At 41.4% G+C, this 17,104-nt stretch overlaps 1 protein-coding gene across 2 annotated transcripts in view; it reads left to right on the top strand.

The window, feature by feature from the left end:
• Arhgap10 (Rho GTPase activating protein 10) overlaps nucleotides 1-17,104 on the top strand; it is a 213,656-nt gene that overhangs the window by 175,345 nt on the left and 21,207 nt on the right. For both annotated transcript variants that reach the window (XM_070022178.1, XM_070022177.1), the window contains exon 20: nucleotides 15,211-15,361. In XM_070022178.1, the coding sequence (XP_069878279.1) occupies nucleotides 15,211-15,361 (151 nt within the window). The remainder of the gene's footprint in view (nucleotides 1-15,210; nucleotides 15,362-17,104) is intronic.

A 17,104-nucleotide genomic window follows, 5' to 3' on the forward strand; every position in this document is an offset into this window, starting at 1 on the left:
CCCCCCAAATATATATATATATATATATATATATATATATATATATATATATATATATATATATAGGACAAAAAGATTAAAAAAAATAAGACGGTTATCTGTCAGGATTTGAGGAGCAAAATCAAAAAGCTAGAGATTATCTTCAGCCCAAAGATTTGGTCACAGATTTGGTATTTGAAAGAAGTGGTTTGTGATGTATAATTTCTTCTTCACTGAGTAGGAAACAGTGCTTTGCCATAGCCAATCTTGGGAAATATTTGGTTTCAGTGTAACATTCAAGGAGCTCAAAGAGTCATTTGTGGAAAGCCAGCAACTTACCTGCTGCAGGCAGAGAATACCAACCCCTTGACACAAAGGTCCCTTGCATCATTTGATAGGATTTTGGTCCTTATTAGTATGTTGCATATTGTGCCAGTACTAGGGCTTCAACTTTGAGCCTCACACTTTCACTTGGCTCAAGGCCGTTTGTTTTACCACTTGGGGGCCATATCTTCACTTCTGTCTTTTTCCTGGTTACTTAGAGGTAAGGGTCTCTCTAGTATTATCTACATAGGTAGTCTTTGAACAGAGAAATTGACAGAGATTCTCAGATCTCAGCCTCCTGAGTAGCTAGGATTAAAGGTCGGAGCCACTGGCATCTGGTGATTTTGATTGTGTTATTGAGCTCTGTCATCTGTTGGGAGATGACAAGTTTAGTCATAGAAGAGAAGCGCAGTATTTCTATAAAATGTAAACTGATACTGGCACCCTTAACTGTATTATATATACTTGTTATTTTTCTTTGTCATGTGTGATTAATTCTTACCAAACCTACTTTGTAAAATAATTTGTACTTGCAGTTATTTGCTTAAGGGTTTTTATCGATGATTAGTATGAACCACACTGGAAATAGTACCTCATTTAAAAAAAAATCTATACTGAGATTCTTATCATTTTGAAGAATACATACGTTTTTTTTTCCTATAGCATTTAGGAGCTGTCATACCTAGGTAAACTTGGATAAGTCAGTTGTAAAATAGCAAAAAAGGAATGAGGCAGGCTGGTCAATGATAAAAAGATTAAGAGTGAAAGTTTGCTTTCATTTTAGCCTCCAGTTATCCTTCTGTGTTTTTATTTCCGTAGCACTTATAGTAAAGTAATTCTAAAAGAAGCAAGTATGCACTACATGTTTGTTTTCTTCTGCCCTATAAAGAGGGCTGCCTGTTTGTTGTAATTCCTCCAAATAGATGAAGGGAAGATCGTGGAGCTATATGAGATGAAAGTGATGTTTGTTATTTTTCCTCGAAGGCAGGAAAAAAATTAAATGCTGATTTGAGGGAGGAGAGGGGGTGAGGATTGCCATCTGAATTTATACTTCTTTCTTGCTTTATACTAGGTCTAATTTTAAACCGAATTAGACATTTATAGGACTGGTTTTTTTATATGTATCTTCTTGATATAATTGGATGTTCTGTAATTCTTTTTGTACAGTATATAGCAATTTACTTATATAGGCAAGTTAAAAATTATGATTTAATGTGGGTGGAAAACAAAATCATCTTGCAAGTCAATTGGCAAGATTTAATACGCTAGCGTTGGTCTTTCTTGAGAATCGTTGGGTTGGCACTTTTAACATTTAGATCACAAATGTGCTAACTGCAGCACATTTTGCTGAACATGTGTTATTGTAGTCCAACAGAATAGTAGATATCATGAGAAGGATACGAAGACTTATAAGCAAAAAACAAATACATTCACTGCTGATGAGGAAGAGATGGACAAATGATGAAACAAAATCCATCCTGTTTGTGGCACAAGTGGTAGAGTGCCAGCCTTGAGCTAAAGAAGCTCAGGGACAGTGCCCCAGGCCCTGAGTTCAAGCCCCAGGATTGGCAAAAAGACAAAAATCTATCCTGTTCTTCTCTAATTAGAAGCATACCCTAACGTGGTAATCTTCAAAATCAAAGTAGGAAAAAAAATTAAGAAGTCCTTTCAGCCCGGATAATGCCAGGTTAACCCTTTGAATAATCACTTTCCATTTAAGTGTCCTGTAGTGAGAGCAATGCTAATGATATAAATTAGCCACGTAAGCTAAGCTGAAAGACATTTGCTCAATTTTGAGCAATAGAATAGAAACCTAGAAAGCATGCCAGTGCCATAGTCTTAGAAATGTAGGTGTGTGTGTGTGTGTGTGTGTGTGTGTGTGTGTGTGTGTGTGTGTGTGTGTGTGTGTGTGTGTGTGGTGTGGTGTGTTTTCTGGGGGTCCAACACAGAGTGTTGAGAATGCTAGGTAACATTCTACCATGGAGCTACATCCCCAACCTATGTTGATTATGTTTTCAATACTAAACTGTGGAGAAACTATATAAATAAACATTATACTGTTTGAAGTTTGGAGTGGTTCTGATGCAGTCATTTATTCGTGGGCTTTATAGGAGTGGTTACTAAAACTGAAATTGTACAACACGTGTGTTGAAGAGTTTTTCTAAGTTCCCCATCATGCCGCCGCACAATCTGTACTCTTACGGAGTTCTTTTTTATTCTTTGTGTTTGCTCACTGCATGGTGAGCTGTGATACAGCATGGCACCCTGTGGTGGCCATAGGAGTCTGCTTCTGAAGAAAGGGACCCTGAGGCCAGGCCATAGAGGGGAGGTTTTTAGGGTTTACTTGAGTGTGGCCATCTTGGCAGTTATGTGGGAAAGGGCTTCAGGCAAGGGGACAAGTGTGAATGAAGCCTGGCAGTAGCTAAGAGAGGAGACCAGCTGACAGCGAGAGACAGGGTCGCCATCCTTGGCTGTGGCCAGGCCTGGAAAGATGGTGTGCGCTGACTCGTTGAATGAACAGAAATGGGCTTTGGCCTATGTGTGACTACTCCATTCCTGGCATTCCGCTTCACCTCTCTAAATCTATTTTATTAACTGCAAAGTCAGGGTAATAAAAGTGTCTGTCTCTGAGGAGGGTTGAGGAGGTGAGGTGAGGGGGCTAATGTGTTTAGCCCAGATTAGAAGCTCTCGACCTTACCTATAGCAAGCTTGATAGAAAGTCTTTTTCTTCGAGCCAGAGCACCTGGGATTCAGATGTGTGTGGTTGTAAAGGATGTGAGGAAGCACTGAATCTCTGCTCAAGTATCTCTGAGCATGGGAGAAGGGTTGTCACAGTTGGATACTTTGTGAGACTTGATCTGCCTACAGGAATCAGGAGAATCATGCTAAGAAAGTTGGTCAGTTAATTTAGCCTTACTTTGGTGTCACTTGAGTTAGCACTAGGAAGGGGAAATAAAGTGGATCTATGCGAGAAGCTGAAGCTAATTGTTGGGGTAGTTGGGGAAATGAAGATAGAGAATGAAAACAATGCCATTATCCATGGTTCAGGCCCAAAGATTAAATCTGTTTTTGATACTGGAGTTTTAACTCAGAGCCTTATGCTTGCTTGGCTGCTACTCTACCACTTGAGTCATATCTCCAGTACCACTTCTTTTAAGAGTATAGAAACATTTATTACTGGCAGCAAGTAAGGAGAACATGAGAGTTATTTCCAAAGCAGTGTCTTCCCTAAGTGAGAAAAGTGTGTTGGTATTTTATTTGGGGGAGCCTACACATATTGATAGATATTCCTACTTTTTAAAACTTTAAATCTTTGTTAATTGTTATTATAAAGGTGTTATTACAAAGAGGTTACAGTCACATAAGTCTGATGAAGAATCCATTTCCTTTTGGACAATGTTATCCCCTCCTTCCCAGTTGTTCCCTCCCTTCCCCTCCCACAAGTTGTATAATCTGTGTTCAACCCAGTACAACCCAGTATTCAGTGAGTACTACATGCTACCTTTGATCACCCTCCCAAATACAGATAAAGGAACAAACAAATGAAAAATAAACAAAAATAGCAACAAAGAAACAAACCTTGTTTCCATTTCCTGGAGTTCATGTCAGAAGCACACCAGTACCACTTTTTTGTTTTGTTTTCAAGTATTGGGCTTGAACGCAGGGCCTGGGCACTGTTCCCGCAACTAATTTTGCTCAAGGTTAGCACTCTATCTCTTGAGTTACAGTGCCAGTTCTGGCTTTTTCTGTTTGAGTGATACTGAGGAATCAAACCCAGGGCTTTATGCATGCTAGGCAAGCACTCTGCCACTAAGCTACATTCCCAACTACTACTTTTTGCTAGTTAATTGGAGATGGAGTCTCCAGTCTGGCTTCAAACTCAGATCCTCTACCCAGCTTCCTGGGTATGAGCCACCAGCACCAATATATTCGTGTTTTTCCATACTTTTTATTTTAAAACAAATCAGTGTGTGTGTGTGTGTGTGTGTGTGTGTGTGTGTGTGTGTGTGTGTGTGTGTGTGTGTGTGTGTGTGTGTATTGCGTGCGTGCACACGCACGCATCTTTCCATTAAAAGGAACAAAAGACACCATTTTGTTAGTATGTTCAATACTTACTGCTATGTGTAACTACTTTGGAAAACAAGTTTATTAAGTGTGGTGTGGAAAGTACTGGCATAAGTGGCACGTAGGGAGGTCAGTAGAGAGGATGACGTAAGTGTCTGTAGGTGAATTGTAGCCACATTCCTCCTCCTGAAAGGTAGCAGGGCGCACCAGTGCCCTGAGACAGGAGGGAGCGTGCCGGACTTCGACTGTCCTGATGTGTTACACTCCTGCAGACACACTTGATCAGCTGGACACCCAACTGTCATCAGCCCTGGTGACAAAGCACAAGCAGCTCTGTGTCTGAGCCTGGAGGCCTTTCTGCCCTCCAGTCCTGTCTTTTTTTTTTGGTCTGATCTCTCATGGGTGGGCCGTGCATAATCACTTCCTGCACGTGGAGGCCTGCCTCCTCAGAGCGAGGCCTGATTCCTCCATGCACAATCACTCTCAAGCGTGAGAGCAGGCTTGAGTCTGTGTGACAGTGTGCAGATTATTTCTTAACTCACTTTTACAGTGATGAGATCAATGGGTTGGGAAAAAGCAGTCAGAAGTTTGGGGGCTGTAATGGAATGGTGGTGTGCCTATCAATCATGGGAGGTGGCCTAGGCAGCCTCCTGGGAGCTCCGCCCCTCATGCTAGTGACAAAGCAAAAGCCAACTTCTTTGGCTTCCACATAATCTTTACCTCTACCTCTGTGTGGGAATGCAGTCCCCCTTTCCGTGGAAGAGAGAGAAAAGCTTATTTAATGCCTTGAAAAAATACAGAGCTGCTACTGTGGTGAAAATAAGTTCATGGCAGGTAACTCGAATTTCTAGAAGAGAGAAAAATTCTTTAAAGCTCGTCTCCCTGTGGAGTGGGTTCTTTTTTCCCCTTCTAATAGCTTTTATTTTAATTTCCCGTTCTGAATTCAAGCAGCTGTCACTCTCTTTATAGCCCTCTTTGAAACTCTTGTAGCGTAGGAGGTAGCCAGGCTGTCTAAGAAACATCTTTTCAAACCCACCAAAGTATTGTTTATCCTGAATGAAATAGAAATTTTAAGGCTGTCAAGAGTGACTGATTTGAAGTGTTTTCTTCGGTAGCCAAGGGAGAAGAGCAGAAATCTTGAAGAGGACGAGGCCAGTTCTGAGACACTGGGATGACTCATGAAACTCTTCAGGACTTTGATAAAAATTGCCACAATCCAAGGGTGTGGTCTACAATTAGTGGAGCAAAATAAGCTCTGGGACAGTTCCTTTGTATTTACTGAATCTCTACCAGCTGACTAAGAACAAAAGGGGGAAAAATGTGCAAGGTGAACTCCATTGTAGAGAATGTGCCCACTTGTGTTTATCATGACTTGACTCTGCTTGGCTTTCCTGCACTCTAAGTAGGGTCTTTGAGGATTTGAATTCTGGGCTCCATGTGTTCCCCTGTGCCTATTTGTAGAAGGCGTACAATGTCATCTTCGGATGAACTCAAGACCTGCAAGCCTGTGCAAAGAAATTCTTGGCTGGCATTTTGGATCTGCTCATATTCTTTTTAAAAAATATCAGCAGAATGGTTTTTAGAGTTGGAACTGTCATTATGGTCAGGATTTTATTTGTCTCTCTGGATCATAATTGAAAGAGTAGTTATTTCAGACACTTATCTTGGTTCTTTTTGAAAATTTAATAGATCGTGGAACAACATGACATAAAATTCTAGAGTAATAACAGTATGGTTACATGATACAATATATGCCAAATACTGTTCTTAGAAATATTTAGTAAGCTCAGGTAATTCACAGAACCCAGATAGTCAGCTCCCAAACTCTAGATCCTTTGCTGTTCTGCTAATGTGTCAGTCACCAGTTTATTCAGAGTTAACAAATGCCTTGTTTTCTCTTGAGTACTTTCAGAGATATCATGTGCATGTCAAGCAGTGTGCCAACCTGCTCTTTAAGTGTAATAATGATTTGTTCTAGCCTCTTTAAAAATGTTTTGTCTTGTCATAAGATAATCACCTGTCTTGATCCAAGAGATGAAGTAATGCCCATGATCTTGCTTTATAATTGAATGGCTGCTGACTTCCATGGACCCCTGCAGGTGGTGGAGGGCACCTTGGGCCATGGCCCCAAGCCTGCTAACGGCTGTGGCAGCTTTCTAATGGGGCCTGTGTTTTTGCCATGTGACTGATTATGAAAGCTTTTCCCAGTGTGCACCACAGCAATCCAGTGGCTTCTCAAGGCAAGGATTATGCTTCTTCTTTTTTTTAAGTAATTGGACAATAGAAAATATTTTAGTAACTTAGGGAAATGTCTTTACATGTTTTTCATGCTTTAATATGACATTTATAACTTAGGAATATTGTCTTTTCTCATATCTAGTTCTTTTGTTTAGTCAGGGAAGAGAGATGTATATGTACATGTAGGTCTATATGTTATTTGGTTTTGTGCTTTTGGAATGGGAAGTCAGGAGATAAGTTTCCTTTAGCTGCATTTTCCTTTCCTAGATATGATTTCAAATGAAGAACTTGTATTATTCCTGCCTAGCCGCTGACTTTTATCTTTAATAGTTTTGTGGGGTTCTCCATTTTGATTTGGCTGAGCTTGAGAACAAAATGAGATGAGTCTAGTGGGGATGTTTTGCCCCCATCCAGATCCACATTAAACTTGTAGATAACTGGGGATTGCAGTTGGGAGGACTTTTAAGGGGCTCCCGTTCACTTAGCTGCTGCCACTTCTATCTTGGGGTACCCCCTCCCTGGCTGAGGAGCACAGTTACCTGGAAGTTGGCAAGGTTAATTTCTAGATGCCCTCCTTCCCTTCTAATGTAAGATCTAAGGAGGCTTGCTGATCAGTGGCTATGTATTGTTCTATATCAGTCATCTCTGCTACTCTACAGTCAGTAAAGAATTTCCCTTGCATGGTAGGGGTGGATTTGATTGTGTGTGTGTGTGTGTGTGTGTGTGTGTGTGTGTGTGTGTGTGTGTGTGTGTGTGTGTGTGTGTGTGTGTGTGTGTGTGTGTGTGTGTGTGTGTGTGTGTGTGTGTGTGTGTTAGTATTGGGGCTTGAACTCGGGGCCTCATGCTCTTGCTTAGCTTTTTTACTCAAGCCTGGTGTTCTTATTCTTGAGCCATACCTCTGCTTCTGGCTTTTTGTCTTCCCCTCCTCCCCCGTGCTTTCTTGGTATTGTTATGTTATCCTCAGACCTCAGTCCTGAGTGTCTAGGATTGCAGGTGTGAGCTACTACTTCTGATTCTTTTATCTTCCCAGAGGTGTAGTGTTATTAGAACAAAGCCATCAATTCAGTAAAGAAGCTAAGCGAGAAGTTATGGATGATTACTGGATGGCCCAATGGGAATGATAAGAAATTCAGGACAACAGATGGAGGAGTCTAGGAACAATAATTGGAGAGGGACAGGAGGTGTGTTCTGTTCTTCCCCATGGGGAAAAGTCTACCTCACTTAAGTTGAAGCAACATTCAAAAAGAAAATACATGATGATTAGTTTTGAGATTTCTCAAAGCTATATTTTTATACTTAGAATGTTCATAAGTGAGATGATAGTTTCTCTTCAATTTCCACAGTGATCTTTGAGACTTTTTCTCAGCAAGTTTTAAATACTTGTAAATAATAAAAATATGAGCAGGAAAGAGGGAACAGCTGACACACAGCAGAAGGAAAGAATTGTACATATCACCCGATTTGGAAGAAATAACTGTACTGTCAAAGCTCAGGAATTCATAAACTTTCTAGACCACAATAAAGACAGTTTGCCCCGTGAAGGTTAGAATGTGTTTGTGACTTTAGCTAAGTATCACTATCTCACAATACTGTGAAATTTGTGACATTTATGCAATCACTTAATCACAATAAAAATATTTATTTGCTATAAAAATAATAAAAATAATGGATGAGAATGATGGAAGGGATAGTAACACAGATAAAGACACATATAGTACTCATAAATTGAGTTGAATTGAAACCCCATTATACAGTTACTTGAAGATAATATGAAATAAATTGAAAAAATAAGATTTAAGAATATTAGCTTTAAACTTTATGGAGTAGCTCATATGTATTAATTATAGTGTCTAAGTAACCCCAGTTGAATGAATATACTTAAGTAAAAAAGACACCAAGCACATTTCAGTGAATTCTAGTTTCATTGAGGGTTCACGTTGACTGAATTTAATTTGAATATTTAAATAGACATGATGACTATTCTTTGATTGTCAGTATTTAGAAGATTATCTGCTTAAATATGACATAATAATATTAGCCAGGTATGTATAGTTCACGCCTGTCATCGTAGCTTATCAGGAGCCTGAGATCTGAGGATTGCAGTTCGAAACCAGCCAGGCCAGGCAGGAGTGTCTTTGAACTCTTATCTCCAATAAACTACTCAGAAAAAGCCTGAAGTAGTGCTGTGGCTCAAGTGGTAGAGACCTAGCTACCCAGGCCCTGAGTTTGAGCCCCAGGACCCGCAAAAAAACTAAAAATGTTGTGAATCTTTATTTTCAAATATTTTCAAGTTCTTCTTGGTGTTTTTTTTGTAGCTTATGAATTTTAATGTAAAATATTTTTATTATTGCTGAATTTTATGAATTCCTTAGTTTTTATTATGACTTGCTCTCTAACCAACATGGAAATTGTAAAATATATCCTTCTGTTTATTAAGTGTTGGTCATTCTCCAATTTTGGCCATAAAGAAAATTTGCAAAATAGTCTTCTTTTGGAATTTGTTCGGACTTTCTAGCATTGCTTCAGAAATATTCTTTGTAATGTTGAAAAGATCACTTACCTACTGTTTATCTTGAGTTGTGTATGTTTATACAATACAGGCCGTCTTTGCATCGTTGATTCCAGATGCTGTGTATTTTCTTGCTTCATATTAATGTCTCAGAGGAATGTTTAAAATCTTCAGCTATCCTGCTTATTTTTTTTTTTCTTACAGATCTGTCATTGCTGTTGTGGCCAGTTGTTTATCTTGCTCATTTTCCTTCTTTATCCTTATGAAAATGATGCTCATGTATTTATTAAGATGTTCACCATTCTTTCTAAGTCTATCCATCCTGTATTCTTTCATTTTTCAACCGTTATCTTTTTGCCGTAAGCATGCTTTTATAGTTCCCATTTTGTTAGATTAAGAAATATGTTACTGCCTTTCAATGGGTGCGTTTAGTTTTTATTATAGTGTAATGTCTATTATGTTACTATTTCTGTCTTTTTTCAGTTTTCATTTAATGCATTTTTGGTAATTTTTTAATCCTTTTCTGTTTTCTTTCTTTCTTTCTTTCTTTTTTTTTAGAAAGTAAGTATTCTTCAGTTTCCAGTGATCCATATGGTGCATGTGGTTGGTTTTACTTTAGACACAGAGTTGTATTATCTATTGAGGGTTTTTTTTTTTTGTTTGTTTGTTTTTACTGTTTTTTTTTAATGCTACTGGGGCTTGAGGTCAGGGTCTCACACTTGCTCTGCTTTCTTGCTTGGTTGTCTGTCTAACACTTAAGCTATACATTAAGTCTGTCTTTTTTGTTTTGTTTTGTTTTGTTTTTGGCAGTTTATTTGGGAGATGGAGTTTCCTGGACTTTTCTGCCTGGGCTGGCTTTAAACTGTGATCAATCAGATCCTTCCTATCTTAGGCTCTTTAAGTAGCTAGGATCAAAGGCACTAGCCACTGGCACCCTAGTGGGTTCTCAAACTTAACTACCTATGTTTTGCCCTCCATGTTTAGTGGGACAGATAGCTTCATTGTCTCTCTACTTCTGGACTGTGCTTACGCTGGATGTTCAGATTTGCTAGAATTGTGGTTTGCTAGAATTTGGTTATATTTTTCCTTCTGTTTTTGGTCTTCATTTCCTTTGTGAAAATAAATATTTATCAAGTTAGTCATATATCTACATTGCTTTTTGTTGTGGTTTAAACATGATCAGGTCAGTCATATATCTGTATTACTTTCTTTTTGGTTCACTTCTTGAGGAATTTTCTCTGAGAGTGTTTCTAGTATAGTTCTTTGGATGGCAGACCTTTGGTGATTTTTTTTCTATGTCTGATATTTTTATTATGCCCTCATGTTTGAATGGCAGTTTGACAGTTTGAATATATAGATCTGTGCTCAAAATTCTTCTTCAGTACTTTACAGAATTACTTTAATTTCTGTTCCATACTTACTGTTGCTGTTGTGAAGTCTGTCAGTCTGGTTCTTTGTATTTTTAAGATGCGATCTGCCTTTTATATCTACATGCATTTTGGGTGTTTTCTTTGTATTTGATTTTCTTAAATTTCATAGTAATGTCGATGTACAGAATTTTCTTCATTCTACTACTTGATACTCTGAGCCCTTCTGAAATGTTTTTAATGTTGAGAAATGGATCATTACTTGTTTAGACATTTCTTCTCAGTTTAAGTCTTCTTTTGGAAGATAGGGCTTGAACTCAAGGTCTTGTACTTTCAGTTGTTTTTTTTGCTTAAGGCTAGCACTCCACCTCTACTACTTGAGCCATACCTCCACTTTGGCTTTTTGCTGATTCATTGGAGAAAAGACCCTCATAGTCTTTGCTGACAGGGCTGGCTTTGAGCACAATCCTCAGATTTTAGCCTCCTTAGTAGCTAAGGTTACTGGAATAAGCCATGGGCTCCTGGCTGGGCAGTGCCATTTCTATATTACACATCTTAAAATCTCTGGGATTTCTTACTTGTTAAGTTTACTATCTTAGTTTTCTTTTCGGTCATAGAAGTTCTGTTTTGTCCATTGTGTGGGAGGATGAGAGAGAAAGAGAGAGAGAGAGAGTGTGTGTGTGTGTGTGTGTGTGTGTGTGTGTGTGTGTGTGTGTGTGTGTGTGTGTGTGTGTGTGTCCCCTTCCTCTCTCTCCCTCCATTCTTTCTCCTTCTCTAGCTCATTTATACCAGTTTCCCTAAGTGCTTTGTTCAGATCTAGGTCTTACTTGCTGCCCTAACTCTCATCCTGGGGATCAGAGGCCTAGACCTGTCAAGTCCTAGGCAGGTGAGGGAAGGTGGTTGTGGAGTTCCGGCCTTCATTTAGTGTTGCAGCTGTTCCCAGCCCCCACTCCCACATGGAGAGCTGGATTCTTGCTCTCCTGCCTTCAGCCCAGTTGTATCCAGGTTCTGAGTACCCACAAGGTCCCAACTTCAGTCTGGTTCTGTTGCTTCTGGTTAATCTTGGAACCAATAACCTTTGCTTTATACTTCTCCTGACCTGAGTTGTTGTTGTTTTCTTTCTATTACACAGAGATGTGGAACAGCATTTTAATGCTCACCCACCCATACCCACCCTCCCCTCCCCCCACATTAATGTTATTTTATCTTCCTGATACTGCTGGGCCTGTGAGGGCAGAAGGGTGGGCTTCCACTTAAAATTTCATTTTCATCGTAACGGAGCTTCATCAGGAGACTGTGACCGTGTTGGTTTAAGTGCAACTACTTTGTGCCCAGCAAATATTTCTCTGATCCTAGTGATGAACTATTGGCTAATTAGAAGTATCTGAGATGATCCTGCCGACATGGAATCTGCAGCGGCAAGCCTGCAGCTGCCTTCCTGCCAGCCAAATGGGTGCCTGGGGTTTGCCTGAATTAATTCAGCGAATACATCAGCTTTCTTTGTGTTTCCCCTCCCCCTTCTATTCCATCTTGTCTCCTTTTCTTCCTTATTTCTACTAAAACATAAGAGGGGCTGGAGGCAGGTCTCACGTAGTAGAATACCTGCCTGACTAGTACAAGGCCCTGAGTTCAAAGCCCAGTACTGCCAAAACAAAATTGAGGAACATGGAATAGTGGTGCTGCGAGGGGGACATGGATTCCTGGCCTGCACAAAGCCAGGGACAGGGAGGGACTCAGGAAAGCAATCTCTGACTACTGAATGGTGAGGAGATACATTTGATAGACACAGAGGAAAGAAAGAGGAAATTTAAGGCTCTGTTCCCTTCAGCAATGCCAAAAGAATATTCTCTAACCCCAGAGATGAATGAGACAATCATTAGACATCATCAGAATGCAGACGTTTTGCTAGTGTAGAAGTTCATAAAAATACTAAAATGATGGCCATCACCATCCCCTCAGTGAATAAAGATGGTCAAATTTTCAACATCTTGTGATCACCCCTTTGTTGTAACTTTCTGTTTTAGTCTCTTATGAAAATATGACGCTTGTTCAAATACTTAGATTCATAAATAAATCAACTTCAAGTGGTAGCTCAGTGGGAAAGCGCTTCGCTATGCCTGAGGGCCAGGGTTCAGTTCCTAGTACCACAAGGGAGTCACACTCGAGTCATTAGAACTCAGTGAATACAGGTGAGGGGCGAGGGAAACTGGAGATGACTCCTACACTTTCATAACTTAGAAAAGCAGTCAAGAGAGCCCACCCTTCAAGACAGCTCCTGTACTTCACTAGGTAGTCCGATTCCTTTTTCTTTATTATTACTATTATTATTGTGGTTATATGAATTAAAAAGTGACACTTTGATTCTTAGTGAACTGAAGTTTCAGATGGTGTTTGCAATATTTCTTCTCTTATGATTTCAGCAGTTCTGGCCAGTAGATAGCATCATTCCTGAATGGTGAAGGAGAGAGGAATTTCGTGCCCTGGGAAAGGAACCCAAGATGCCTCTTCATTTGATCTGTCTGTAAACCTAACCCCTTCTGCCAATGTAATGTTCAGGGTTCAGATTGCCACTGTTTGGCAGAAAGGAGGAGAGAATTCTCTTGATAGAATGTGATTCCATTTGTTGAATAATAATTGGTGCCATGTCAGACTGCTTTGGGGAGAAAAAAAAAAAAACGATGAGAAGAGAATCAAATGATCTGCCCTGGCTGGCAGTACAGATGTCTCGGGCATCTTTTTAAGTAACATTAGACCCTTAGTCTAGGTCCTTGATTGCTTCTCATTGGCAGCCTTCTCTCTTGATAGGAATGAGCCTGTCCCTGGTTCTCTGTTGCTGCTTTTTTGGGTAATGCCCTGCCTACAGTCAGGGAGTTTGAACGCCCCTCCCCCCACCAGAAGTAGGGGGCCCTTGGATCCCAGTACTGATTTGTTTTGTCTTGTTTGATTGGTGATACTCATCTTCACTTGCCAATCTACCACTTGAGTCCTACCTCCACCTGTTGCTCTACCTACATTTTGCCGACAATTTTGGCACTGGAGTCCACTGAACTTTCTTCTTACCCAGGCTGATCTGGAACCATGATTCTCAGCTTGAGTAGCTAGAAGTACAGGGGTTGCCACTGGTGCCTGGCTGTGCCCACTCACTTTTGAGGGGCTGTAACACTGCTGTTCTGGCCCTGAATGGACAGGTATCATGAAGGTCAGTGTTGCAGTTTACACATTTTAAGACCCTCTTAAGTTGGAATGGAGTGGTTGTTGGTGCTGGCTAGGGTACACAGAAAGGGCCTGGGAAGGCTAGAGCCTCCAGCCCTTTGGACTCCCTAACAGGAAATAATTGGATGGAGTGGAGCTCTCCAAGCAAAGGAAAGAAACAATCTCTGTGCCAAAGTGGACTCTGTCCCACTAGCAAAATTAGTTAAAAGGAATCAGAGCCACTGTGGTCTTTCGGTGGGTTTTGGTTCATTTGCCTCAAATTTGGCCCTTCTATTGGCACTGCATTTCTCCAGCTACTATTAAATATGTTTATGATGAAGGTCTGTGGAAAAAGCAACGGCAGGGGCAGAGCAAAACTTTCCAAAGATGCCCAAACCCATGAGACCTGCCAGCTGTCCCGCCCTCTGTGCAACGTCCCCACCCAGAGAGCTCAGCAGTCTGCTCTCACACCAGGACCATCCAGGTATCATGTCCCTGCACTATGCCCCTCACTGGGTCATCCAGGGGTCTCCCCCGGACTCTCCCCACATGCATTTCTTTCCTAGAAAGGCTTATAGAAGCAGCAGGTGACTAGGGGATGAAGGATGGGACCCTGGGGGTCTGTGTGCCGCTCTGGGCTGTCCTTAATGTTGATGCTGGCTCATGTCTGGGCTCCTTTTAGAGAAGGTAGTCATTGTGTCTGCCATTAGGCTTTTGTCTTCCATTGATTCTGATTTTGATGACTTTTCTTGACTCTTCATTGGCTGCTGTCTTTGTGCTAGTTAGCTTTCTGTTACTGTAACAAATACCTGAGATAAAAGAAACTAATAGAGAAGGAAGGTTTACTTCACCTCAGTGTTTACTCAGTTCACTACCTGTAGGCCCCAAAGCAAAGGAGCCTGTAGGGAAGTGGCCTGTCATGGCAGGAAGCATGTGGTAGGACACAGGAAGTGTTGGATTATTGGCTGGTAGAGAGGAAAAGGAAGGGCGGGCTCACACTAACTCCCCTCTGTCACTGGACACAGCTGCAATGACCAAAAAGCCTCCCGCTAGGTGCCACCTCTAAGCAAAGTTCCCACCACTTCTCAGTAGCTCTGGGGGCTGCAGACTGAGCCTTTCACACGTGGGCCTGGGGGGACATTCCAAACCCCGTAATCCAAGCATCTGTGATTAATTTCTTAATATATTTTACTGTAAAGATACTGTATAGAGGGGTTACAGTTACATGAGGAAGGTAATGAATACATTTCCAATCGAGCATTGTTGCCCCCTCCTTTGTTTTTCCCCATGACCCCTGTCATTAATTTTAAGCATCTTTGGTTTAAAAACAAATGCAAAGAGACAAAACTTCAAGGACAGAATACCCAGATCCTCATGGGCTGAATTATAAATACAATTTTGGCTATCATTTGATTGATGAATGAAGTAATATAGCTATTAGTATGTATCTATTATTACTATTATTACTACTACTACTACTACTACTACTATTATTTATTTTGGGGGTTTGACCTTCCATGCTCTTTTCCCCCTTAGGTGACAGCACCAATCCTCCCAGAGAAGACACCCCCACCAGCAGCCAAGACTCACTTTCCTCCCCCTCACCCACGACTGCAGCTGCCCAGGGACTTCCTGGACCAGAGAGAAACCACCTGCTGGCGGATGGAGGGAGCTCTGGGGACTGGGCGTAAGTGGACATGTTGGGTTTGGTGCTGAAGGAAGGGGGTGGGGACTGTGGCCGCCATGCTGACCTTCCCAGGCCTCTGAGGTCAGCCTTGGATAAACAGTGGGGCTGACAGGAGTGGAGCTGGACCACAAGACCTCTCTGGAGAATGCTGTGCACGTTCCTAGCGTAGAAAGGATGCTCCTTCGAAGCTGACCGAGTCCAGTTGGTGGACTCAGGGCACTTGCCCCGTGGAAGCTTGTTGCTGGCTTACTCAGATGTCTTTCTCACTGTTCGGTGAACATGGTGAGAGAGAAGAATCCACACGCTGGTGGAGAACCTATTGGAGGATATTTTTGTCATGTGATTCTGTTTTTGGTTTCCTTTCTGTCTTTAATGAGCATGCGTGTGTCACGGGAGGGTTTCATTGGGATGCATCCACCGGAACACCTTCACCCCCCTTCCCGTGCCTTCCCTCCTCCCCTCCTTTTCAGCTGGTCACTGCTTTCACTAGGCCATACCCATGTGTATGAGAGACTTGCTGCCGTCCTTGCAGCCCACGTGAGTTCTGTGAAGTCCAGACGGCTCTATGCTAGTTCTTCTTCATTTCCCTCCATGGCACCTTGCATAACAGAGACATGATGAATGAGGTCAGGTGGAATCTCAGCTGTCTGGTTAGCTCTCAGGCCTGTGCATATCAGCGCAGGACTATTAGGACCGATAAAATTCGTTGTGATGGTTCGAGTAACTGAGGGTTTTCCTTGTGCTGTGGAGTCCTGCAGCCTGGGTCCAATGCTTGCAAACAAGCATTTGAAGACAAATAATTAGATGACTTTTTTAATCCACCTACAAAGCATTAAAAGTTTTTTAAACCAAACTTGCTGAAAATAGATTATTATCATGATGTCATCTGAGTCTAGCCAGGCATTCTGGGGACTTTAAATGGACTGGAAAGTGGTCCTCGCATTACTTAGCTTTTTATAGTTACAGCTGGAGTCATATGAAATCATTATGAACTTATTAAGTATTAAGAGAGGCTGGGAGAGATTTGGCCTGCTGAAAATTTTGGGGTGACCTGATGCCACTGAAAAGCCAGCTTAAAAACCCAAGTAAAACCCATTCTCCAAAGGAGCTTGTGTCCTTCCCAGATTTGCGAGTTTATATTTAATTTGCATGCTGAAGATTGTCTATGGAGGATGAAATTTATTATTCACAGGTGCTTTCAAACCCTACTATATATTGGCTGTAGAAAGTCTTTCTAACTTTGGTACTACAAGCTACAAGAACTTACATACCTAGGTTCCCAGCCCAGTCTGTAATCCTGGCTGCACTTGAGGTGGTGTGTGTGTGTGTGTGTGTGTGTGTGTGTGTGTGTGTGTGTGTGTGTGTGTGTGTGTGTGTGTGTGTGTGTGTGTGTGTGTGTGTGTGTGTGTGTGTGTGTGTGTGTGTGTGTGTGTGTGTGTGTGTGCACTTGAGGTGGTGTGTGTGTGTGTGTGTGTGTGTGTGTGTGTGTGGTTTCAGCAAAGCCCAGATCCCTAATTATCTCTTTCCGAAAGTGCATATCACAGTCAGTGGAGACGGTTCAGTTAGTCATCTTTCTTCCACGGTGTCTCGGCTGAGAAGTGACATTATGAGCCATGGGCTGCCCAGTGTTCAATTCCCAACACGTCCGGCCCCGAAACAAGAAGCACTTGATATTTTTGGTCATAAATCAAATGAGATGTGAATTCCCCAGTTTCCTATTCATACACATTTAAAAATGTCATG

The sequence above is a fragment of the Dipodomys merriami genome, unplaced genomic scaffold, assembly GCF_024711535.1.
Source record: "Dipodomys merriami isolate MVZ:Mamm:240054 unplaced genomic scaffold, mDipMer1.0.p SCAF_15, whole genome shotgun sequence".
In the NCBI taxonomy this organism is placed as follows: Eukaryota; Metazoa; Chordata; class Mammalia; order Rodentia; family Heteromyidae; genus Dipodomys; species Dipodomys merriami.